The 25,391-nt window shown below is 46.7% G+C and overlaps 1 protein-coding gene across 1 annotated transcript; it reads left to right on the top strand.

The window, feature by feature from the left end:
* The first annotated feature begins 44 nt into the window (after nucleotides 1-44).
* MRRF (mitochondrial ribosome recycling factor) lies at nucleotides 45-14,189 on the top strand. Its single transcript, XM_056860665.1, has 7 exons — nucleotides 45-48; nucleotides 2,113-2,316; nucleotides 3,457-3,606; nucleotides 7,030-7,148; nucleotides 8,426-8,517; nucleotides 12,343-12,502; nucleotides 14,112-14,189. The coding sequence occupies exons 2-7, from the start codon at nucleotides 2,133-2,135 to the stop codon at nucleotides 14,187-14,189; spliced, it is 783 nt and encodes a 260-aa protein (XP_056716643.1). The 5' UTR covers nucleotides 45-48; nucleotides 2,113-2,132.
* Nucleotides 14,190-25,391: the final 11,202 nt, after the last annotated feature.

Raw genomic sequence — 25,391 nt, 5'->3', positions numbered from 1 at the left:
GCGTCAAGCTCGTGGCTTGTTTCCTGCCTCGGAGACCACGCTTGTCTGGTAGGAAGGTTAGACGGTAGAAGCGGAATTAAATGCAACGACTAGGGAGGTAGAAAAGGAAGGAACGTGCTGAGGCCTCCACTCGGAGTAGGTGGGGCTTGGAAGGGAAGAGGCGGGGCTTGGGTGGCGGAGGTTTGTGGTGGAGCTAATGGGGAATCCGGATCGGATACGTTTACACTGGAGCCCTGAACCATGTCTATTCCTATCCTACTTTTCTTTCCCCAGTAATTCGGGGAAAGGGAAATTAAACGGGCTATATAAAAACACTCTTAGAAGAAACTGTTTCATAACATAGTTTCAGAGGGTAGCCGTGTTGGTCCGCAGTAGAACAGTTAAATTTGAGTGCCGTAAAGAGCTTCAGGGTGCAAGCTTTCGAGAATCAAAGCTCCCTTCTTTGGACTCAGTAGAATAGAAGTGGAGATCTGAGTCCTTTTATCCTAGCCGGAAGGTGGGTGTTCAGATTGCTGAAGTCGAGTTAATTCACAAGTTCAGAACAATGGATCCCCAGGGGTGAATAGGGGCACAGGATTTTTATCACACTACAGATGCTAATTTTCTGCTCCCAAGCATTTCCCCTCTGCTCTAATCAAGCTGATTACAATATGCATTGCACTTTTGCAAGGATTCTTGACAACACCCCTCCCACTTTCTGACTAGGATAAAAGGATTAGGATCTCCACTTACGTTCTGCTGCTTCTGAGGAATAGAGCTTTGCCTCTTGAAAACTTACATCCTGAAACTTTTGTTGGTTAAGGTACTACAGGACTCAAATTGAACTATTTCATAACTGGTTTTGTTTGTACTAAATGCTTTATAATAAGCTCTGATATTAAGCAAATGCATTGAATTAAATTGAAGGATGTAAAAACAAAGATTGCATATTAATTTTAGTTAAAAGAATCCTGGCAATTGCTGCTTTTCCCCCATGTACTATGAGTACCATGTTTTGAGCAAGTGTCTGTGTATGTGGTTTAGGATTCAGGTTCACCCTTCCCGATTGCTCTGTGCCTTAGTTCCACCTCTGCAAAAAGAGAATCTAGAGGGGCTTGGACTTTGTAGGGTTATTGTGAAGGTAAACTGAATTTACAAAGCTGTCTTCTTCAAAGTTGGTCCTTCTTGATTGCTGTCTCTGCACATTAAGACAAAAAAGCTATATGGTTAAAGAAATGGAAGCAGCATGATGGAAGTGTAGCTGGGGCTTCTCAACCTTTACCACCTGAAACAGCTATTTCAGGCTGGTCACAAGACTCCTTGCAGTATTTCATGAAATTCTCTCCTTGCAGTCAAAAACCTTGACATCCTCAAAGTCATGGGGCTCTTGGGTTGGTGCACGCATAGTGCAACCAGCTTTAAACGTTCCTTTCTAGCACTGAAGCAGCAGAAAGTGCATGTGCCACTTTCTCAACTGGGCCTTCCTGGCTACTGATTAAACTGGTCCAGTGTCACTTCAAAGACTAACATCATTTATTCCAGTATTAGCCTGTTCCGACAAGCTACTCCTGGAATAAATTATGTTACTCTTTAAAGTGCCGCTGGACTTCAGCTTAATTTCCTGCAACAGATGAACATGGCTACCTCTTGACTACTAATCTATACTAAAGGCTCAGAAACCTTTTCTTAGAGCAGGTCTGGCAAAGCTGAACCTTCCTTTGGAAGCAGCACCAGGATGCTTATTTTTCCCAAAGCAAGGAGGAGTATCCCACTGTTATTTTTTTCCACATAATTCATTTAAAAATATGCATATTAAAAATGGCCTGTCATTGAGTATGAAATGTGTTGGGAGGGGAGTACCCCAGTACAGGGGGGTGTAGCTGCAAGATGGCTAGTCAGCTGCCCCAGTCCCCCTGGCAAACATAGCTCCCCACTAGAAAGTGGGGGTATTGCCTTCAATTTCTATCCAGTAGTGTCATGCAAGATCTTCAGCTCATCCCACTCTAGTACTGGATCGATAACCCTTAAGTTAATTGAGAAGGGGATGGGACTCCATAGACTATGAAGTGGGCATCTATTGAACATAGGAACACTGTCTTTGCAAACCACCTGGTGTGTAACTCCTCTTCTTAGGTAACTGCAAAGAGTGTGTCATGGCTGGGCCACTGAGATGGCTCCGGCAGTTGCCTCCCCTCCTTCGTTACTCTGACTTGGGAACTGCGAGGTCTTTGCTGCAGGCTGCTCAGAATATGCAGGGCCCTGTGCTGAATGACTGCAGCCAAGGCAGGGCCTGGCAGATGTTGCAGGCCAGGCACCTTGCTGTCAAAAAAGCCAAAGGTAAGAAAAGGAACCAGTGTACCAGCACATGCATTTCTGGGTATCATTTGGGCAGTCATGTACTAGCTTACATTTTTTTTCAGGCTTGTTGTGGCTGGAAGATTTCCCAGCTTCCTTCACTTAATAGAAGGTCTGTGATTCAGTACAGGTTCAGGTCCCAGTTAGAGGAACTTGGATAACTGGTGTTGGGAAAAGCCTTTGCTTGAGAAGTCCTGCCAGTCAGAGGAGACATGGTATAAAATTGCTTTTGGTAAATTAGTTGTGTTGCTAACCCAAAGGGGTTGAAGGACCTTTCCTTTGAAGAAGCACTTGAGGATTTTTAGAAAAAAGAAGACTAAGGCTGGGGAGAATGCGGTAGAGTTTTTAAATGTTCTGACCAGTATGCAGATTATAGACGGAGAACTTTCTGTCCATGTTTAATGCACAGGAAGGCATCCACTGATAATGATTGACAGTTTATTCAGTACAGATTAAAACAAAGTATTTATTTTCACAGCCTGTAATTAATGTCAAGATGTCATGCTGGCCACTGGCTTACATAGTTTTTTTTTTTTTAAAATAAATATTTTTATTGATTTTTAACAATAAATAGGGGTACAGAAGGTAAAAAAGGAATGGTGAGGATAAAAAAAAAACAAGCAACAAATTATACAAATAGTGATTAGCGGTGTAACGCATTGTACTACCCCCTTGAATCTTGTATTAATATTGCTATTTTCTAATGGCTTACATAGTTTTAAAGGGGAATTTAACAAATTTCCAAAGATGGGTATATTAGTGGCTGTTGGATGTGAGAGCTACATGGAACCTCCATGTTCAGAGGCAGTATACTTCCAAATAACCGGTGTTAGGGGCAACAGCAGGGGATGAATGTTGCTTTTGTGCCCTTTTTGCTTCTGGTAGGCCACTGAAAGAAACAGAACGAGGTTGGTTTGATCCAGCAGGGCTGCTCTGTTATTCTTGGGGATTGCTGCTGACTGAAGAGTTTGGGGGAATTGCATGCCAAGGGCTCAGTATGTTGGGGAGTTCTTGCCCAGTGAAATGAATGGGGACTGTGCAAGAGTATTGCTGTGATGTAGGGGAACAATTTCTTTCCTGTGCTATATTAATTCCTTTGGGAATCTCTGGGCACTTTTTCAGCGAAAGGGAAAGGCCAGGCTCGAGTGAATATCAAAGCTGCTTTAGTGGAGGACATCATCAACTTAGAAGAAGTCAACGAGGAAATGCAAACTATGGTTGAAGCCCTGAAAGAGGATTTCGGCAAAAATTTGAGCATAAGAACCTCACCAGGTTAGTTGCTTTCTATCCCTGGCAGCTTCCTCAGACTCTTCTGCGTGGGAGGAGGTGGTGTAGCCCCCCCAAAAGTTTTACATTACAGATTAGAAGTCTGGGTAAGTCAAATGATGGAAGATCTGGTACCTTGCGGTGCAGTTTGGGACCAGGGGTGGGGTCCTGATTTGCCTCAACTGAGAATATTTTTTTAAACTTTCATCTGGCACAATACTGGCTGCATTTAAAGAATGTGATTTTTTAAAAAAAAGAATAGGAACATTTCTTGTTAAGAGGAGAAAAGTGGCCACTTGAGTCTCTGGAAAGAGTGCCCTTCCAACCTCTGTCTTCGTGACTTGCTCACCGCTGCTCACTTTCAGTCTTACTAGGCTTAAGTTCCTCTGAAAATAAAAGCCCCACTAACAGCTTAAGGCTGTGAGTGCACAAGGGGCTCAGAGGAGGTAACTTGAGGAAGTTAGGCATTAATCATTCTAAGGAAACATTCTGGAGCATAAAAAACCCATCCTTATTCAGCCTGTGCATTTCTGATGCTTTCCATGCAAGGAGACTGGCCTTGGCCCTCCAACTCTTCACCAGTGGAGGAAGGCTTCAAACTTGGCTAAGGAAACTGGTTGTATACATGTACACTGTAACCATGTCTCTGTTGGTTAAAGGTAAAGGTAGTCCCCTGTGCAAGCACCGGGTCATTACTTACCCATGGGGTGACATCACATCCTGACATTTACTAGGCAGACTATGTTTACGGGGTGGTTTGCCATTGCCTTCCCCAGTTGTATACACTTTACCCCCAGCGAGCTGGGTACTCATTTTACTGACCTCGGAAGGATGGAAGGCTGAGTCAACCTTGAGCCAGCTACCTGAAACTGACTTCTGTTGGGATCAAACTCAGGTCGTGAGCAGAGCTTTTGCCTGCAGTACTGTAGCTTACCACTTTGTGCCACAGGGCTCTTGTTTCTTAAAGAGGAAATCCTTTATTTCAATCCATTTCTTTAAAGTCCCCCCCCCCCCCGAAATATGGCAGCCCCACTAAGGAAGGCTGGTTGGCTGTGGCCTTTCAGGGGACTATGAAGACATTTGCCTCTCCAGCTACTCCACTTAGCATAACTGGAAGCTCTGGAAACACCCCTTTATCTTCTGTGGTCCTGGTCCAGCAATCTCTTGCAGGCATTGGGAGAATGGATGGGCCATGGTTAAGTAGCAGAGCATCTTCGTTGCATGTAGAAAGTCCCAGACTCAATCCTCAGCACCTCTAGTTAAAAGAATTAGGGCACAGGTGATGCCAAAAACCTGAGACCCTGGAGAGTTCTGCTAGTCAGAGTAGATTATACTGACTTTGCTAGATCAGTGATTTGACTCAGTATAGAGCAGCTTCATGTGTACTTCTGTGTATTAAATCAGCTCCAAATGCCTGTTAACTTGTTCACACAGGAGCGCCACGTGGGTAAAAGAGCAAGCGGAGAGTCCCTGCCCGGATGCTTAGTACTCATCAAACACATTATCTGCTTTCAGGAATTACTTTGCAGCAGAGGGCTAGGAGTTTGGTTTTTCTTCTTCTAATGACATTGTTTTTCACAACAGCAACTGTGAAGGTATGGAAGGCCCTGCTGGCATTCCAGTAGTTATACTACAGTTGAAGCTGTATTGTCAGAACTTCTCCCCAAGCAGTTTACTGGGCAACAGAACAAGTGCTGCCGAAGAGTCCTTACAAAATTCTTTCTTCACCCTGAGCTTGACCAGGAAGGATCCGTTTTTGCTAATAGCTTCCTGCAGAAGGCCGTTACAAGTGGGAGATGTCAGAAGCATCTAAGCAAACTGTTTGCAGATGTGACAAGGAAGGGAGTTGTCAGTTACTAGCAGGGCCGGGCAGGAAAGTTGCAATTGCCACTAAATTAGCCTCTTGCAAATTGCCTTCAGGATTTGGGGGGGGGGGAGGGAGACACACAGGGGCATATTTCGCTAAAAGCATAGATCTGTGTGGCCAGTGAGCAACTCCTAACGGTCTTTAAAGAATGTTGTTCCATAAAGAGAGCCTGACTCAGTTTTACCTGACTGGAATGAATGCTATGCTATAGCATCCTTTTGGCTAAACTGTATTTCACATGATGCAGCCGCAAATGTGAGCCTCATCTCTGGATGCATTACTCTGGAGCCCTTTTACAAGTTGTCTCCTTGCACTTAACTCCTTATCTCTCTGTTCCAAGGGCATCCTTTCCCCCCCTCAACCTTTCTGGCTAGTAACATTCTGTATAATAGCAAACCAACTTGCATAGTATGGCCACTCTATTGTATATAAAGCATTCAACTTTAATGTTCATACAACATCTATATTCCTAACATCAAAAACATCTAACATAGAATATAAAGCAAAAACACCCGTGTTTCTCCACAACCAGTGTACTTATACCTATGATAATTATCTAAATATACACAAAACTATTTCATATTAATACAATGTTTGTACAATTTTTTAAAAAGACGATATATGTATTCATAGATGGCTTGTCGCCTATATGGAGTAAGGTCTTATAGATCACCAATGGCTTTTAGCCTATATGGAGTTTGTTTATGGTCTCATTGATCAGTCTTATGTGGAGAGTCCAGAAAATGCCAACAAGATGGACGCTCTCCTCCAGAGGCACATAAAACCATTTCGTGTGAGACACTTCCTCAGTAGTATTCCAAAATCTTGATCTCGTGTTTAAGGCGTATATTTTCTCTACCTTTTAAGAAGAATCAAACCGTCTTACAATCTCCTTCCTCTCCCCACAACAAACACCTTGTGAGGTAGGTGGGGCTGAGAGAGCTCTAAAAGAACTGTGACTAGTCTAAGGTCACCCAGCTGGCTTCATGTGTAGGAGTGGGGAAACAAACACAGTTCACCAGATTAGTGTCCGCCACTCATGTGGAGGAGTGGGGAATCAAACCCGGTTTCCAGATTAGAGTCCGCCACTCCTAACCACTATACCACACTGGCTGTCTTGGGAGAAGGAGGCTGTCTTGGGAGAAGGAGGACCTAAAAGATGTTCCTATTAGGAGAGTATTATTCTGTGCTAGACCTCCAGAAAGGAAACTGTATGGACACAGGGTAATGGTCATTGCCCTTGATTTTGTGTTGGCATCCCACCCCTGTGATTACTCGGTGTGGGCTCTCGTGAGTTACTTTTCCTTCATTTCATTATCAAGGTGAAATTCCCAAAATGGTGCACAGAATTGTGTAAAAAAACAAAACAAAAACCAGAACCCCATAAACAGAAGATAAACCATTAAGACAGCTGGTCAGCAGAAAAGAAGCTCTCCACTCAACAATGACTGCAGGAAGGCCTCTAGGTCAGAAGAGAGGCTCTCAACAGCCTGTGCTGTGTTGGTTTCCGCAAGTGCCCAAATACCAACAGGTATTGTCACAATTGCATTGTCTTCTTTCAGGATCTCTCGATCACATCATTGTTGCAACCGAAGATGGGAAGTTTCCTTTAAACCAGCTTGGGCAGGTGTCCCTGAAGTCTCCCCAGCTCATCCTCGTCAACATGAGCAGCTTCCCAGAAGTAAGTGGATTCTGTGGAGGGGCTCCAAGAAGGCCAGGTTCCGGCATGCAGGCAGGGTCGTGCAGGAAGAGTGCTCAAGAACCTGAGAGCCAGCCAGTCCCCAGTTCAAGTCCCATAGGCGTGACCTCGCTGGGTGACCTTCCCCTTTGAGTCACTCCACAAAAAACCTTGGTGTAAGCTCCAACTGCAGTATGCTTCAGGGAGGGGTTGGGGCTGCTTTTCATGCAAACAGGGTCCCATGTTCAATCCCTGGCAGCTTCAGGAAAAGAATCCCAGGCAGAAGGGGCTGGGAAAAGCTTTTCTGTGCCTGTGACTCTGGAGAGGGCTGCTGGTCAAAGTGGACTGCACTGAGCTTGATGGACCAATGGCAGAGACCCTAAAAGGCCACTTCTGGCTGCAGAGAGATGCTTTGAAAGTATTTGCTAAAGTTTCAGAAGGGTGGCTGTTTGATGGGGTGGACTTGAGTCAACTGTCTGGCTCCTCACCCCTCCTCAAAGGTATCTAAAACAACCCTTTTGTACATATATAGTAAGTTACACAGGGTGCCGAATCCCGCATTTCACAATGGATAATTAGGATTGCCCGAACAGAGCTTTTCAAAAGTCTTTCCCCCTTCAGCACCAGCAACCTGGCCTTTGAAAGAAACTTAGTGCCACACCATATCACAGCCTGTCACCTTTGCCTCACATCAGTGGTGGTGGATGCATCGTGAGCCTTTCAGACACAGCCTGAAAATCTGCAGCTGTAAAGAACAAGCAGCGTGCTAATCCCCTTTATTTTCACACTTGCCCGCTGCAATGTGGAACGAGTTAAACAGTTTAACTCTTCCCTTTATGCTTCTGCCACGTGGGATCTTTGGCATGCAAAAGACTCTCCCGAATCTTTCATCTTCTTTCGCCCTTTGCTTTGCAAAGTCCAGGCGCTCCTCCCTCCCCTTGAGACTTTTCTGTGGTTTTTTGATCTGTGTTGCCTCAAACCATCAAAAAAAATTTTTTTGTTTTTTTTACGTTTTCATTTTTGGTTTTCGCTTTCTTCCACTACCCCCCACTCCACTCCAGCCGCTTCACTGATACCGTGATACCAAGGGGGAGGCTGTACTGTGCAATTCAGTTTGATCAAAGCAGTCCGCGCCAATGTCACTTCCTGGTCTCGCTAGTAACCCAACTAAATGTTTCCATGTTCTGTCAAGATGGATTGCTCCCCATTGATGGAGAGCTCTGGCGTCTGGTAATAATTATTTACTAATTCCTTCTGCCTTTTTGATCTTGGCTTTGCAGAGCGCAGCTGCAGCTATCAAGGCCATCCGAGAAAGTGGAATGGACCTGAACCCGGAAGCCGATGGGCCGGTAATTCGGGTGCCCATTCCTAAGTAAGCAATTTCAGTGACTCTCTGTCTCCGTGCACTGCAGGGAATGCGATGTCCTGGGCTAGCCTAGGAGATTCTAGTTCGCGTCCTGGATTTTGCTGTCGGAGGAGGAGGGGGATCCCCAAAGCTTCAGAAGCACATCCTGAGGAATGGCTTCCAGATACCTGAGCCGTCGGCCAGAGGCTTATGAGTCCGTCCTTTTTGTCTGCTTTTCTTTCCCCCTGACCTGCAGGAGGTGTTTTGGTGGTGGGTGGCTCACGGCCTCTGCTGGGCCTCCCAGGCTGCTGCTGGTTTAACTTCAAGAAACAAGATTTGGGTGGAGGTGGAAAGAGCTATGTAACGATACCAGATCAAGATCACATTTCAGCTTTCCTGTGGTGCTATTGAAAAGTTATCATGATGAGAGCAATGGCGTGTTCTGGACATCTAAAAACCTTGGCCCTGAATTAGTCCAAGAACAGAACCTAGCCCAATCCCTGGGCTGGTGTACACATTTCAGAAACAGCCAGCCATTACCAAATTCAGTCAAACCAGTATTCCAGCCTGCATTGTGCCAGCTTTAACTCCATTCCTCCAAAAGGTGGGCTGGACAGAAGAGATTTTTAGTGAAGAAGAAGTTCCAATAGACTGTAGTACTTGTAAAAAAATGGTAGGGAATCTTAGTGCTGGGAACATTTTTCAGCTCTGCAGAGCTGGTGCCTAAACACTTGTGAAGAAGAAGAGTCGGTTTTTATATGCCGACTTTCTCTACCACTTAACGGAGACTCAAACCGGCTTACAATCACCTTCCCCTCCCCACAACAGACACCCTGTGAGGTAGGTGGGGCTGAGAAAGCTCTTAATAGAACTGTGACTTTGCCCAAGGTCACCCAGCTGGCTTCATGTGTAGGAGTGGGGAAACAAATCCAGTCCACCAGATTAGCCTCTGCCGCTCATGTGGAGGAGCAGGGAATCAAACCCGGTTCTCCAGATCTGAGTTCACCGCTCTTAACCACTGCACCACGCTGGCTCTTGTGATGCTTGCAAACGAGGGAACGGAAATGAGTTTCTAGTCCTGCCTTTTAACAACTGTTACAAAGGAAACTTTATCTTTGGCAAGTCTTTGATGGGAACATTTAGGGCAGTTACCTCTGGTGAAGCATGAAAGGTGGTTAAAATATTCTGAATTGTGTGTGCATGCCAAGGGGCGGGGGAGATGGTGCTCAGAGAATCAAACCCAGTTCTCCAGATTAGTCTACCGCGCCAAACCACCACTCTTAACCACTACACCACGCTGGCTGTCTGGCTAACCAATGCTGCGGACATAAAAATCTATCGTCGTGCTCTTGGTCACATTTTTATCTTCTCCTTCCTCCAAAGAGCTTGGAGATATATGTGTAGTGTACTTCCACTACATGACCACCTTTCCCAGAGTCTGGTTCAGACCACTCAGAATTGCCTCTACTGATAGGCAGTGATTTATTTATTTGACTTCTAACCCGCCCTCAATCCCCAACCGAAGCTGGACTCTGGGCGGATTCCAACAGTTCATTACAATAAAACAATTTCAAAATCTATCATTTCTTAATTAAAATTAAAACAAGAATAATTCTGCAGGGCCTCTGGCAAGTGCCAGTCTTTCCCAGCGCCTGACACCCAAGGGCCTTTAACGGGAGATGCCAGGGACTGAACCTGCTATGTAGGTGCTCTGCCACTCAGCTACTGCCCTTTGCCCAGTTGATTAGTCTGAGAGACTGACCAAGGTCACACAGAGAGCTTCTCAGCAAAGTGGGGATCTCAGCCTGGTCATACCCAGACACTCGAATCATTATACCATCCTGTCTTGTTCTTTCTGGCAAGGTGTTATTTGCAACCGGGTCTTGGGCAGCCCGGCTCTTTTGGCTATATCCTGCAAGGCAGCCCTTTCATGTCTGCTGCCTCCTTGCAACAATATTATGCTGGGTTGGTTTGAGAGAACATGATGGAATGCTGTTTGGAAGCTGCCTAGTTTCATAGCAGCAGCATCCCCGGTGGACCTATAAGCAACCATTATCGCTTGGCTCAGGACTCTGCAGCAGTGAAGCACACACAGAGCTTTAGCAAAGCAATTGTATCCTGCTTTTCAGAGATCCCCAGCTACAGATAGATGAAGAATAGCCCTTCCTTTCATGATTCTCATGCATTTTGCTCAGAGGTGTCTATTCTGCCCCAGCTATACCAGTCCCATTCTAGTTAACTGCAGCTCCAAGACTTCCTCCCGCACTCTCCCTTTTTCTATTCCCTGCCCCTCCCTTCTCTTCTTCCCCCCACCCTTCTGAAGGAGACAGCTATTATCCCCCTAATTGCAGAGGATTTGGGGTGGCTGCATGGCAGCTTGATTGTTAGCGAGTTCCCAGGTCATCCTCCGATTTGAATTACAAGGGAGGAGAAACCCAGGAACGGGCAAGAAAGACTGCCGTAATGTTTCTCTCGCATTGTCTTTTGTGGCAACAGGACTGGAAGCCGGCTGGTTCTCTCTGGAGCTGTTTCTGGTCATTGGAAGCTGAGCTTCAGATATTGCCTTATCTACTACTGGCATTAGCAGACTAGTTTTCCTTTGGAGATCATTGTGTGGGGCCATGTCTCAGAATATAGGGGTAACCAGGGACATAAAGGGATACCATCAGTCCTTATCAGAGGTTATTTGGTTATCTTAAGAGTAGGTAAAAGGTAAAGGTAGTCCCCTGCGCAAGCACCAGGTCATTGCTGACCCATAGGGTGACATCACATCCCGACGTTTCCTAGGCAGACTATGTTTACAGGATGGTTTGCCATTACCTTCCCCAGTCATCTACACTTTACCCCCAGCAAGCTGTGTATTCATTTTACCGACCTCAGAAGGATGGAAGGCTGAGTCAACCTTGAGCCGGCTATGTGCTCAGGTCATAGATATGTGAAAATCTTGGAATATGTATAATGGTTAGAAGGGTGTATCTTTACTTGGAATTGCACTGTTACACGTCTCTAAATTCCACAAATATGCCAAATAGTACAGTATTATATACTAAGTTATCCATTATGCATTTTATGTTGTTAAAGTTATACATTATGTTGTTTATGTTGTTAAAGCAGTAACTTAGGTTTGCGTTGATAAGAAAGCATTTCATATATTTCCTTTTAAAAAAGCCAGAAAACGCCCCAGCATCAAAATTTTGATTAGGCTGAGAGTGGTTTTTCCAGATTTTAGTCCAACATGTGATCATACAAATAACATGTTGCAGACAAAATTAGTCACATTTTAAGCATATGTCTACCATGGAGTTATGCAGAGTTGTTGATTCTCTTATGTGAAATTCTTCATACTTCATAGTGTAATACCTGGCTTTTAAAAGCATTTCACTCATTTCAAGAGAGTGAATATTTCACAGAAGTTGTTTGTACAGCTTACCCCAATTTCCAGTTTTTTCCATTGGAAAAAATTGGGAAAAGGTCCTTGGTGGAAAGTTGGGGCAGGGACACAATTTGTTGTCCAAATTTTTCCAGGCTTTCACATCTGTACCTAAGAATCCTCAGTCGGGGTCTCTGACAACCCACTGCCTCCTTCCCTCTGCACTTGTTCACCATCAGCTAAGGAAGCCAGTTTTCTGCACCGCTCCTGGCCTTCTTGTTTGCCAGAAAGCTGCTGTCTCAGGCACCCTCGCCTTGTCCTTTTCCCCCTTTGCCATTTGGCTTTGATGCCATTCACAATTCTTCTCCCAAACATGAATTTTAAACAATGTCTGTCCTGCGGCCCAGGGTGGCTTACAGCAACTGAAATGCATGCATTGTGTGCCCACTGAGGCCTTGTTCTGTTTGTCTATCGCTTGTCAGAGTCACCCGGGAGCACAGGGAGAAGCTGACCACGCTTGCCAAACAGCTGACCCACAAGGCCAAGGAGTCCCTGCGGAAAGTCCGCGCCAAGGCAGTCAACCAGACCAAGAAGGCCAAGAGCACCGTGTCGGAGGACACCATCAGGTTGATTGAAAAGCAGGTACCTATCCATTTATTGGTGGCATTGTCACCCGAGGCCCTCCAGCTGTACAACCTGGCATCTACAGGCAACTGCACCAAAAACCAGCACCCAAAAAACCACACACAATGGTGTAAATACAACTTGTGTGGATATGATATTACCCAGAACTTGGGGCTGTAAGCACCACAGAATGCATTGGGCATGCTGCTGCACTGATATCCCTTCTATGGAAAGGAAGAACGGTGTGCAAAGCAAGTGGTTTCTTTGGGCAGGCATGTTGACATGATATAGTCCTCTGGAGGAGATGACTATGCCATATGTCCTTTCTAAACCAAACTGCATCTAAATTACCAAGATGTTTCTGGGTAAACTGACCATCTAACTTCAAGCGTTCAAAGCCCTTAACTTAAATTGGCCAAGTCGCCCATACCATAACCCTGTAGTGTAGGTCAGTATTGTCTCTCTATTGCAAGGGGAGGGAGACTGGCACTAGCCTGAAGCCACCTCCTCACTTAACGGCCGAAGCAAGCTAGTATCAGGAGCTTTGTGCCTCAGTTTCTTAGCTGTTATGCTGTGCCGCTTCTTACTGCGGCGAGAATCAGGATGAAGGAGCCAGTGGTGAGAAAAGCAATTATGCTGCCAGTTCACTACATGTAACAACGAGGGAATGCCGGCAGCTGCCCTCAGCAGTCATCCTTCATGATCCTATAACCATCCAGCAATAGGCATTTTATGCATGGTCGCTTAACCCTCCTTTATTCCCTGTTTCAGCCAGGATCAAATTTTTGGGAATGCACGTTACCTCATTCCTTAGAAGCTCAATGCTGCTTCAACACAAAACGAACCCGGCTTTTCCCATTCCTCTTCTGGACTGAGTCAAACAGTTCTTCCTGGCTCATTCCAGAGCCACAGAGCGAGTGTACACCTTTCTCGGGATGAGCTTCGCCCCACCCTTTTCCAAACCCTTCTTCAAGGCAGCCAAAGAGGGGAAGCACAGAAGATTAGGTTCTCTCACAGCCAATCACGAAGCAGTGTAAAGAGGCATGGATTCAAGTGCTTCCTGCTACCTCAGAGCTCTTTCTGAGCAAAAGAAAGGCTTTTTTAAAACGAGGCTTGGATTTCTCCCACCCCCCTTCTTTCAGATTGCTCCACTTTTTGTTTTTTGTTCTTAAAATGCTTTTTTGTGCCGCAGTTGGGTCTGGGGGGGAAGGGAGTCTTCTCTCAGGGTGAGTTGAGAAGTCAGCCAATTACAGAGCAGCATTTAAAGGGGTGGGACTTGATTTGAACTTGGGAGGCTGCTTTTCTGTATTCATGCCTCCATTAGCACACAGTTTCATCCCTGATCATTCCAGCCAATGCATACAGTTTTCCCCAACCCGGGTTACTTTGATCCTGGCTGAAACGGGGAATAAAGGAGGTTAAAGCGACCATGCATAAATGACCATAGACAGGCTTGGGGGGCATTAAAAGAGGCAAACACAAGATATAAACCTGGCTGCCACTTTTATTCGCTCTTGAAATCTGGAGGAGATTGTGTGTTTGCTTCCAAACATATTGATACCTTCCCCTTTTCAAAAGGAAAGCATTCATGCCACTATTTGTATCTGCTTCAATCACACTACTGCAGATCCAGCAAATGACGGACGACACCTCGGATGAGATGGACAAGCTGTTGGCGGCGAAGACGAAGGAGTTGCTCGGGTAGCGCATGCCGGAAGGGTGGGTGACTGGGAGCCATGAATCGCCACAGACCTCCTCTGTCACTGCTGGTTTGCCACAGCCACTCGAGTGCAGTTTTGAGCCCCGAGCAGCCGACTTGCGCTTCCATCCAACCTGCGTGAAACTCTGTGGATCAAGGCTTGACATTGGAGGAGCTTCTGTCCTCCCCCCACCCCTGGTTTGGCATTAACCAGCGACTCTCAAAGGTGGCTTATACCTTGTTCAAAGCAGGACACATACCTTGGCCACCTCCTGCAATCCCAGGAGCTGCTGGGTCCTGGGGATCAGGATCTTTTTCACTACTTCACCGGTGGAGTTATGGTGAAATGCAGCCACGCAGAGACCAGATGGAGTATTTAATCTTGCCCAGGAGAGGCTCAGGCTAATTGTGCTTGCAGTGGCAATGAGGCTACCTCAGCTGGGTTGGCCCTTTCTGGAGTAACTGCCTGCTCTTTTCTGCCTGGCTTGCAAATTCTCCTGGGCTCAGTGCAGGGGTGAGGAGGCAGCACACCTCACTGGCTGCTACGTGAACCTTCCAGGAATCTCATACGTGAAATAAAATCTGACGGGAGCTGTGAAGCCTCAGGATTCCCCTTCACACCACTGAATCTTTGGGGAATTGCCACACCCAGAGAAACTGGGGTTCAGGTGTTGGGGGAGTCAGTTGTGACCCCACTGAACTTGGGCCATTGCTTGTCTTGTGAGTGTGCTAGCCGGTGCTGCGTCTTGGATGGCCATGCTTCCTGTGATCCTGTGGGCCATCAGGCCCTGCTGCCATTCTTCATTAGAAATAAGGTGCGTGAGGATGCGAATAGGCCATGAATGCAGAGAAGGGGAAAGCATGGTATTGGATGCAAAAATAATCTTCCTTATGAAACCCTGCTTTCATTTTAAAAAGAAGTTGCTAGTCCTCATTGGTGTACAGTTTATGCTGAAAAGTGTCTGGTTAGTACTCTGGATTCTTTGGAGTCAGAGGTGGTGGAAGACTTCCATTGGTTGTGCCCTGTATAACACTGGGCCCATCCCCAATATCCAAATATTCTTCATTTCCATAATTTGCAGGATTGGAAAAAAATTAGCACTGGATATATGCAGTCCTGCTAATGTGTTGTGAAGAAGGACCTGGTAACCCTAGCACTGGGCCCCCCTTTGTCTCCTGGCAACCAATATTTTTAGACCCAGTCCACCACTGGCTGGGAACCTTGGCAGAGAATAGTTAGAGGAGCAGGAGGTGGCACGTTAGTTTCTTACAAACTGCTAATCTCAGGTTATGGTCTCCCTGCCCCCCAATCATCTGCATATCGTGTAGAGGTGGTAATCGGACAAAGGCAAGCAGTGATATTCAGATGGGATTTGTGGGGCCACATCCTTTATTAGTTTTGTGTTTGTGCCAGGGGACGGCTGCTCCTCTTTTGTAAAGGAGCGTTTAGAGGTCCCAGCACCTGTTGCCTTTTTACTGCTCTGTGTGTGTGTGCGCGCGCCCCGTCAAGCCACAGCTGACTTATGGCAACCCCAAAGGGTTTTCAAGGCAAGAGACGTTCGGAGGTGGTTTTCCATTGCCTGTCTCCGCGTGGGCTGAGAGAGCTCTGAGAGGACTGTGACTGGCCTAAGGTCACCCAGCAGTCTTCACATGGAGGAACGGGGAATCAAACCTGGTTCTCAAGTTTAGTCCACCACTCTTAACCACTACATCACGTTGGCTCTCACTGCTCTAGAGTGCTGTAAAGACCTGCCCATCTTGCCCTGGCAGAACTCATAGGGCATCTCTGCAGAGGAGAGACGACACACGCAAGTCCCAAACAGCAAACTATGTCAGTACTTAGGCATCATGTATTACTCTACTGGCTTGTGGTAGGGGAAGTACATGCACACTCCTTTTTTTGCAGCTAGGGTAAGGGCAGAGGGGGAGATTTTGTTTGATAAATGTGCAACTGGCTAAAAGTTCTGAACTGAAAGCAATTTGCTGAACTAGGTGAGGACCGTAGGCATTCTTTCCCCCTTCCATTCATTTATCAAGAGGCGCTTCTGGCCAGAATACACAAAGCAAAGAAATTGTTGAATGTGGGGTCCAAAAGAGAGAGGAAATCTTTCATTTCTGCCTCCTTTCTTCCCAACTTCTGCAAACATGCAAAAGTTTAAACGTACTGCTTTGTTTATTTGGAAAGCACAAAGGACGCCGAGCCACTGAGACCAGCAGGCAGGGAGGAGGCTGACTTGAAAATACTTGTGCACGCTCTCTCCCAACCACCAACAACGGCAGAAGTACCAATGTATGCAGGGCAAGGGGGCAGGATCTGTGGGACATGCTTGCTTTTGCGAGAGGCATTCTGTTCCCCAAAGACACACACATTTGCTTCCTTTGTCATTTATGTGTGTGCCGTCAGCTCACAGGATTTATGGCTACCCCATAGGGTTTTCCAGGCAAGAGAAACTCGGAGGTGGTTTGCCATTGCCTGCCTCCCTGTGTAATACATGCAGCATGAATTGCCAAGGTTTGTTTGAAAGGGTTTCCCTGATGGAGACACAGGAAGGACATGCTTCGCGCTAGGATCCAGTTGCTCAGCGTTGGCAGAGTTCCATCCTCAGAGCGATGAAAGAAAAACCTCCCGCTGGTGGCGAAGGGGGAGCTGGCAACCCTATGCATAAAACAATTTTATAATACACTCCTGACATCTATATACATGTTATACAAGGCAAAAGAAATATTTAGTCCACGTGTGTTAAAACAGTTGCCAGCTCACACCTTGTGTATGATATCAAGCTTCTCAGGGTGTGTATAACATCAACAAGCGTGAAAGACAGGAGTTTGTCATGCAGGTGCCAGCCAGTTGCTTGATTCGAACTCAGGCCCACCCTTGGCTTTTTTGGGGGGAGGGAGAATCAGCCCTCCCTCCAGGCTGTTGAAAGCCAACCGCAGTCCCAGCAGAGATGAAGCACATGAAGCTGCTTTATACTGAACCAGACCCCTGGTCCATCAAATCCAGTATTGCCCCAGGGGAGGGGCTGTGGCTCAGTGGTAGAGCATCTGCTTGGCATGCAGAAGTCCCAGGTTCAATCCCCGGCATCTCCAGTTAAAGGGACTGGGCCAGTAGGTGATGTGAAAGACCTCTGCCTGAGACCCTGGAGAAGCCGCTGCCGGTCTGAGCAGACAACACTGACTTTGATGGACCCAAGGGTCTGGTCCAGTTCACATCACCTACTGGCCCAGTCCCTTTAACTCACTGGTTCCCAACCAGAGGTTCGTGGACCCCCAGGAATCCGCGAGAACTACATTAAGGTCTGCGAAAAAAAGTTATAAACCCATAATAAATTAATATTTTCAATTAAAAGTTCTCTATTATAAAAATATATATTCAAATATTATTCTAAGTTTAATGTTTAACTAACAGTTGTGATTAAAGTTTATTTTCAAATTCTCTGAATTTTTATTTTGTACCTTGGGGTCCCTGCACCGAACAAAAAAGTCCTAGTGGTCCCTGGTCAAAAAAAAAAAAGGTTGGGAACCACTGCTTTAACTGGAGATGCCAGGGATTGAACCTGGGACCTTCTGCATGCCAAGCAGTTGCTCTATGCCGGGGATTGAGCCTGGGACCTTCTGCATGCCAAGCAGTTGCTCTACGCCGGGGATTGAACCTGGGACCTTCTGCATGCCAAGCAGTTGCTCTACGCCGGGGATTGAACCTGGGACCTTCTGCATGCCAAGCAGTTGCTGTATGCCGGGGATTGAACCTGGGATCTTCCGCATGCCAAGCAGTTGCTCTACGCCAGGGATTGAACCTGGGACCTTCTGCATGCCAAGCAGTTGCTCTACGCCGGGGATTGAACCTGGGACCTTCCGCATGCCAAGCAGTTGCTCTACGCCGGGGATTGAACCTGGGACCTTCTGCATGCCAAGCAGTTGCTCTACGCCGGGGATTGAACCTGGGACCTTCTGCATGCCAAGCAGTTGCTCTACGCTGGGGATTGAACCTGGGACCTTCCGCATGCCAAGCAGTTGCTCTACGCCGGGGATTGAACCTGGGACCTTCTGCATGCCAAGCAGTTGCTGTATGCCGGGGATTGAACCTGGGATCTTCCGCATGCCAAGCAGTTGCTCTACGCCGGGGATTGAACCTGGGACCTTCCGCATGCCAAGCAGTTGCTCTACCACTAAGCCCCGGCCCCTCCCAAAAGAGCAAACGAGGAGGAGGAGGTGTTCTGAGTTGCAGGCGAGCCCCTCCACGGAGTTTAAAAAAAAAGCAACACAACAACAACCCGCGATTGCACCCTTCAAGAGAGAGGTGATTGCTCGCCTTGTGCCAAGGGGGAGAGACGGCGACGGCGCGATTGCTTTTGTGCGGAGGCGAGGCGAGCCTCTTCTCTGATTGGGAGCTGTCCGGGCTTGCTTGCAGCCGATCGTGCGGGGCTGGCGTGTCAGAGTTTGCAAGGCGCGCCGGCATCGCTGACAGCGCGCCCCGCGCGAGAAGAGCCCGCCTCGCCGTAATCGCCGGCCTCCCAGACTCAGTGTTGATTAGACGCGCTTTCGGGGCTGGATTGAAGTGGGGGGCTTTTGCTTTTTCTTTTTTTTTTTAATCACCGCAGCGGCTCATTACGGCTTTCCCGGCGACTCTCTCGTCCTCCAGTTCTCCTTTCCGATTAGGGCCCCGTAGTCGGATGAATATTGGATGATTTCGTTACATACCAAATGCAATCAACAGTTTTGCATAAAAACCCCTGCTCTTTTTCTCGAGTTTCAATTGACCCCGGCACCCGTGGCGGTAGGCGCAATACGCATGCAAATGAGCCCGCACGGCGGCAAAATATATATATATTTGGAAAAGGAGGGGGGAATGGCACTCCGAAGCCAAATAAAACTGCTGGGTAACCTTCGGAGCCTCCAGAGATGAGCCAAACGCTTATTTTTCCTCCAAATCCCCCCCTCCGCTAGGGTTGCCAACCTCCTGGTCGTACCGGAGGGGGGAAAAGGCTCTGTGCTGCATAATATGGGAAAGAAACCGCAACAGCTGTTTACTTGTCTGTAATATACCTTGCGACATTTGCACTTACCTGGAAGCTTGAACTCTATAAAAGAAAATTGATACATCAATGATAGCTATAACGTTTAGTACTTACCTTTATTAAGTGAATTTTTGTCTTTTTATGTACTGTTTGTTATTTATGTAGTCACTGTATATATATTTTGCACCCAATATATATAACTGCATTGATAATTTGTGCTGTTGCTGTTTCTTCCCCAACCTCCTGGTAGTAGCTGGAGATCTCCTGCTAATATAACTGATCTCCAGCCGATACAGATCAGTTCACCTGGAGAAAATGGCCGCTTTGGCAATTGGACTCTATGGCATTGGACTCTAAGTCCCTCCCCCCCCCCACAAACCTCGCCCTCCTCAGGCTCTGCCCCAAAAACCTCCCGCCGGTGGCAAAGGACCTGGCAACCCTTCCCCCACACACACACACACCCTCCGCTTGCAGAACAAACTCTGGATTTCCTGACTTTCCGGGGACTTGTTGGGGGGGAGGATATTTTTTTAATACGTTTTTATCCCGCCCTCCTCCAAGGAGCTCTCGATGGCATGCATCAGTCTTCCCTCCTCCGTTTTAGCCTCACAACAATCCTGCGAGGAGGTAGGTTAGGCCGAAGGTCACCCAGCGAGCTTAAAGGCCCAGAGGGGATTTGAACCTGTCTCCCCCAGATCCTAGTCTGAAACTTCAATCACCATCCCACTGGATCAGTGGGCTTCTTTTGTAGCAAAGGGTCAATTTAAAACTATGCTGCTGCCCTTTCCCCCTCCCCCTTTTATCTTGTACAGAATTGGAGATTGCATTTCCGCCTCAAAGGATTCAAGTCAAGTCAAGTTTATTAATACGGACTTTTTGACCAGCCAGAAGTTAGTTTATCATATTGTCCAACTTGATGAAACTGTAAAAACTGTTACAAATTACAAAAATTGATTAAAAAATCTGGTATTAATAAGATATACAAAATTAGTGTGTGACACAAAAGTGGCATGCCAATTTAAGATTACTAAAAATATAAAAGTATAAAAGAGTTTTATTAATGGGACTCTCAGGCATCCCCACACACACATCTAACTATGTCTGAATGGAGCCCCATTAGGGTAGCCAACCTCCAGTTAGTAAATCTACTACTATTAATCTCCAGCCGGTAGAGATCAGTTCACCTGGAGAATGTGGCCGCTTTGCCAATTGGACTCTATGGCATTGAAGTCCCTCTCTCTAAACCCCGCCCTCCTCAGGCTCCGCCACAAAAGCTTCCTGCCGGTGGCAAAGAGGGACCTGGTAACCCTAAGCCCCATCTATGGCAGTGGGTTTAACAGCAATGCAGATGCACTGGAGCTCCACTTAGGGTTGCCAGGCCCTTAATCGCCACCAGCGGGAGGTTTTTGGGGTGGAGCCTGAGGAGGGTTGGGGTTGGGGGGAGGGACTCCAATGCCATAGAGTCCAATTGCCAAAGCTGCCATTTTCTCCAGGGGAACTGATCTCTATTGGCTGGAGATCAGTTGTAATAGCAGGAGATCTCCGGCTAGCAGCAGTCTAGCTTGAGACCTATCATTTGCTCTGGTCCTGTTAGAAACTTTAATGAAATTTTGCTGTGTATCCTTTTGATACATGTTGCTGATGAAGCCATGTGCGAAACGTGATTTGAATCTAGACAACACGTCCGGTCACCTTCCCTTTGTGGCTCTCGCCTGGGACATCTGCTCCTTCAGCTGTCTATAAGTACAACAGAAGTCCATACTGGATTATAAATATTGACTTACCTGTTTTCAGGATATTTACCTACTTTGTGTCTTTGGACATTTGAACTTGATATCATATTGGACTTCCATTATTTATTTTGTATGTGTATCTTCGTCATCCTTGTATATATATTTTGTACCTTTTGCACTATTTCACACTTTGATAAAGCTTACTTTTGTATTACAATTTGTGAGTGCTGTCTGGATCTTTCCCAGTACCTGGAGGTTGGCAACCCTAACGCCACTCCCTCCAGTGTACCTCCCGGGGGGGGGGGAGAATGGAAGATTGCCCCAAAGGCCCCCCCATGATGTCCCAAGGGTCTCTGAACCAATCTCTCATTTCCTGATGCGAAAGGTGCCCAGAGGAGGATGACCTGGAGTTGGGGTTAAACAGTGAAGTAGCCAAGTTTGCAGATGACACCAAATTATTTAAGGTGGTTAAAACAAAATCGGACTGTGAAGAGCTCCAGAAGGATCTCTGCATACTGGAAGAATGGGCATTAAAATGGCAAATGAGATTCAACGTGAGTAAGTGTAAAGTGATGCATATTGGGACAAAAAATCCCAACTTCATATATACACTGATGGGATCTGTGCTGGCAGCAACAGACCAAGAAAGGGATCTTGGGGTGGTAGTGGATAGCTCAATGAAGATGTCATCCCAGTGTGCGGCTGCTGTAAAAAAGGCAAATTCCATGCTGGCCATAATTAGACGAGGAATAGAGAATAAAACTGCTGATATCATAGATTTGTACAAATCTATGGTGAGACCACACTTGGAATACTGTGTACAGTTCTGGTCACCACACCTAAAAAAGGATGTTACAGAGCTTGAGAAGGTGCAGAGAAGAGCAACCAAAATGATTAGGGGACTGGAGCAACTGCCCTATGAGGAGCAGTTAAAACGCTTAGGGCTGTTTAGCTTGGAAAGAAGGCGGATGAGGGGAGACATGATAGAGGTCTATAAAATTATGCATGGTTTGGAGAGAGTGGACAGGGAGAAGTTTTTCTCCCTCTCCCATAATACTAGAACGCGAGGTCATCTGTTGAAGCTGGAGGGTGACGGATTCAAAACGGATAAAAGGAAGTATTTTTTCACACAACGCATAGTTAAATTGTGGAACTCCCTGCCCCGGGATGTGATGATGGCTGCCAACTTGGAAGGCTTTCAGAGGGGAGTGGACATATTCACGGAGGAGAGAGGTATTCATGGCTGTTAGTTAGAATGGATACTGGTCATGCTGCATACCTATTCTCTCTACTATCAGAGGAGCATGCCTATTATTTTGGGTGCGGTGGAGCACAGGCAGGATGGTGCTGCTGCAGTCGTCTTGTTAGTGGCTTCCTAGAGGCACCTGGTTGGCCACTGTGTGAACAGACTGCTGGACTTTATGGGCCTTGGTCTGATTCAGCAGGGCCTTTCTTATGTTCTTATGAGGAGGATTCTCTTGTGTTCTCCTCTGGCCACTGGTGCCATCACCATTGGGAGACGGGCCCAGAGGGCCCAACCAAGACATCATGCCAGCCATAGAGCCTCAGCATTAATTTTTACTGGGGGGGGGGTTTACAAGAAAGGCTGGGGCCTGGGCTCCCTCTCCAGCCGTTAAATGGCCGCACTGCAATTTACCAAGCCCTCCCGGCTCTTGTTCTGCCTCTCCTCGCGCCATCCCTGGAGGATCGGATTTATACAAACCATCGCTCTTCTTGCCCTCTGCAAATCCCTCCTTTGAAAGCCCTGCAATACATCAGCTATGATCTTAACAGCACATGGCCTAAATTCCCACACTGCAAAGACTGCAAAATGGTGTGTGCCAGAGATATCCCGGGGCTTTACCTCTGATAACAGATCGGAGACCACAAAATATTCTTCCCTGTGAAATCGAGCAAGGGGGGCGGGGAATATGATCCAGTCACACTGTTACAGGCAGGGTTTTAATACACCCAAAAATACCCAGAATTTTTTATTTACTGTTTACATTGGCTTAACGGGAATCTTTGACAGGGGGTGAGTCCTAGAGTTGTTTCTTCCTTGGTGCCAACTGTTTCTCCCAGCTCTGCTTTTAACAGCTGCTTGCCATCCAAGAATCAAATCTGTGAAGTTTCCCTCCTTCACTTCTTCTCCACGCTAAGAAAAACTGTCACCTGATAAACGCTGCAAGGCAAGCTGCTGTTTGAGGCTGGGGTGGCCAGCTCTGGTACCTGGGTAGGGTCTGCGGGTGAAGCTCAGCAAGTCTGAGTACCACAGGTCCAGGCAGAGCCAAGTGAAAAAGCCATCTATTCTCTTTAAAAACGTACAGCATAAAACAATATCCCAGGGCGAGACACCAAACAAAATCCCAGGCAAGAGACCCACTGGCCCAAAAGCAAAAAAAGACAGGCCATCTCTAAAAAGTGCAGGAGCACAACCAGAGTTTAAAAGTGGCAACATTATTTTCATCCCGTCTTTCAGACTCCTGAAAGGCTGATGGGAGCACAGGGCTTTCCAGACCCCCATGGCTTCTTAACCGCCCCAGCTAATTTGAAGAAACTTGTCATTATAATTAAAGGATCTAGCCATTAAAAAAGATTGGTGGAGAAGGGAGGGGAGAAACAGCCGTAGTAAAAAAATTAAAAATAAACTTGCCTTCAACATCATAATTTTGGAAATCATACATATACACGGCAGCCTGCCCACATGCCTTTGGAGGGGGCGAGAAAAAAAAACCACGGGGTCCTTTTGCTACCTTCTCTTGCCCGTCTTGTTAATGGGCTTTTAATTAATGGGCGCAACCTATTTTGCCACTGTGGAAATAGGCAGGTACATGTTCCCTGGTGGGTCAGCCCCCCCTCCATTATATACAGAGTATACTCGCACCCTCCCTCCATCCCTCCTCCTCCTCCCCGGACGTAAACCCATTCTGAAGCAATTTTTATAAAATAAACTCTCTAATCAGGTAAATGATCCCATACGGTAAATTACGGCCCTGCAGCTGCCTCGTAGACCTGCCTCTCATTTTTTAAGGGGGGGGGGGCAGGCAGGGGACACACACCAAATGTGCCCCCAATTAGAGCCAAATCTGGGTTTGGAAGAAACCCAAGGCCCACGGGAGGAAGGGATCCTTTGCAAGCAGCATCACTGATGTTGAAGTTGTCATCGGGGAGGGGGGACTGATAACCTGGGGGGCACAGTGGGAGCAGGGGCTGGTGTTTAGGTTCACGTCCCCTGCAATTTCCTGGCCTCTGGCATTGACCGTGACTGACAGACGGCTGTTCATGTCAAACTCGTGCATGTGGCTCTGGGCTGTTCTGGGGGAGAGGGTTGCCGCTGGCTGACCTTTGGCCAGGACAGAACCAACTTCCGAGTGCAGAAGCTGGCCAGACATTTTGGACTAGCCATCAGGACCAAGCTTGACACAGGGACTCCAGGAAATAGTCCTGAGGTCCTTCTTTCTCTCTTCCTCCCTTGTCAGCTAGGAAATCCATGCACTAATCGGTTAAAAAGAGAGAGTGCTTCCGAACAAACCCTCCCTGCAACGCTGATCAAGCAGCCCTCCTTACCAACAGGAATTTAGTACACATTTGCCTCCCGACAAATACACACTTGCCAGATGGGTAGAGAAAAAAGCTCCCAGGTAGGATTCTGCCCCAGCTGCCCTCACATTGCTGCTCAGAAAGTCTGGATAGGCCGTCCTTTATATTTTTACCTGTTCTCCATGGAAACTGATGACACAGCTGCCTTTGGAACCCTGTACGTATTGCTGTTCTTCCTATCTCAAAAAGGATACTGCAGAAAACTGAAACCCAAAGGATCAAGGGGTCGCAGCACCTTCCCTGTGAGCGAAGGCAAAGGAGTTTGGGGCTTCTTTGTTTACAGAAAAGACAACCAAGAGGGGACACGAGAAAGCAGTGGTTGCCAACCTTTTCTTTAATGAGAGCAAATGAGAGAGTAATTGAAAGTATCCTCAGCTACCCCCTCTACCTTACCAAGTTTTGTTCATTCCTGCTAACTAGGAAGCACACCAGATGTGAAGATATCAGCTCCATGGCACAGAAGAAAATCCTATGAAATAAAAGTTTTTTTTTTTTTTTTAAGAGAAGTTCTTTTTGTGATCTCTTCTAGGGAAGGAACAAACTACCAGTAGCTCACAAGTTACTTGCTGGTGACCAGTGGGATAGAAATGTATACAATTATGCACCTCTTGGAGAAAGCGAATACTAGAACTTCCAAAATACTAGAACTCAGGAGCAGGTAATGTATTTGATAGGCAATAGATTCAGGATGGACAAAAGGAAATATTTCTTCATGAAACACATAATTAACTTAGAAGAAGAGTTTGTTTTTATATGCTGACTTTCTCTACTACTTAAGGAAGAATCAACCTGGCTTACAATCATCTTCCTTTCCCCTCCCCACAACAGACACTCTGTGAGGTAGGTGAGGCTAAGAG

The sequence above is a fragment of the Euleptes europaea genome, chromosome 14 (assembly GCF_029931775.1).
Source record: "Euleptes europaea isolate rEulEur1 chromosome 14, rEulEur1.hap1, whole genome shotgun sequence".
Lineage (NCBI taxonomy): Eukaryota > Metazoa > Chordata > Lepidosauria > Squamata > Sphaerodactylidae > Euleptes > Euleptes europaea.
This window is presented reverse-complemented; position numbering and strand designations above follow the sequence as displayed.

What these genes read in the sequence shown, in the direction of transcription:
- MRRF (XM_056860665.1), top strand. Translation starts at nt 2,133, where the DNA reads ATGGCTGGGCCACTGAGATGGCTCCGGCAGTTGCCTCCCCTCCTTCGT. An exon ending in ATTCGGGTGCCCATTCCTAA is followed by an intron (nt 8,518 to 12,342) that starts GTAAGCAATTTC and finishes ATCGCTTGTCAG; the next exon opens with AGTCACCCGGGAGCACAGGG. An exon ending in TCAGGTTGATTGAAAAGCAG is followed by an intron (nt 12,503 to 14,111) that starts GTACCTATCCAT and finishes ACACTACTGCAG; the next exon opens with ATCCAGCAAATGACGGACGA.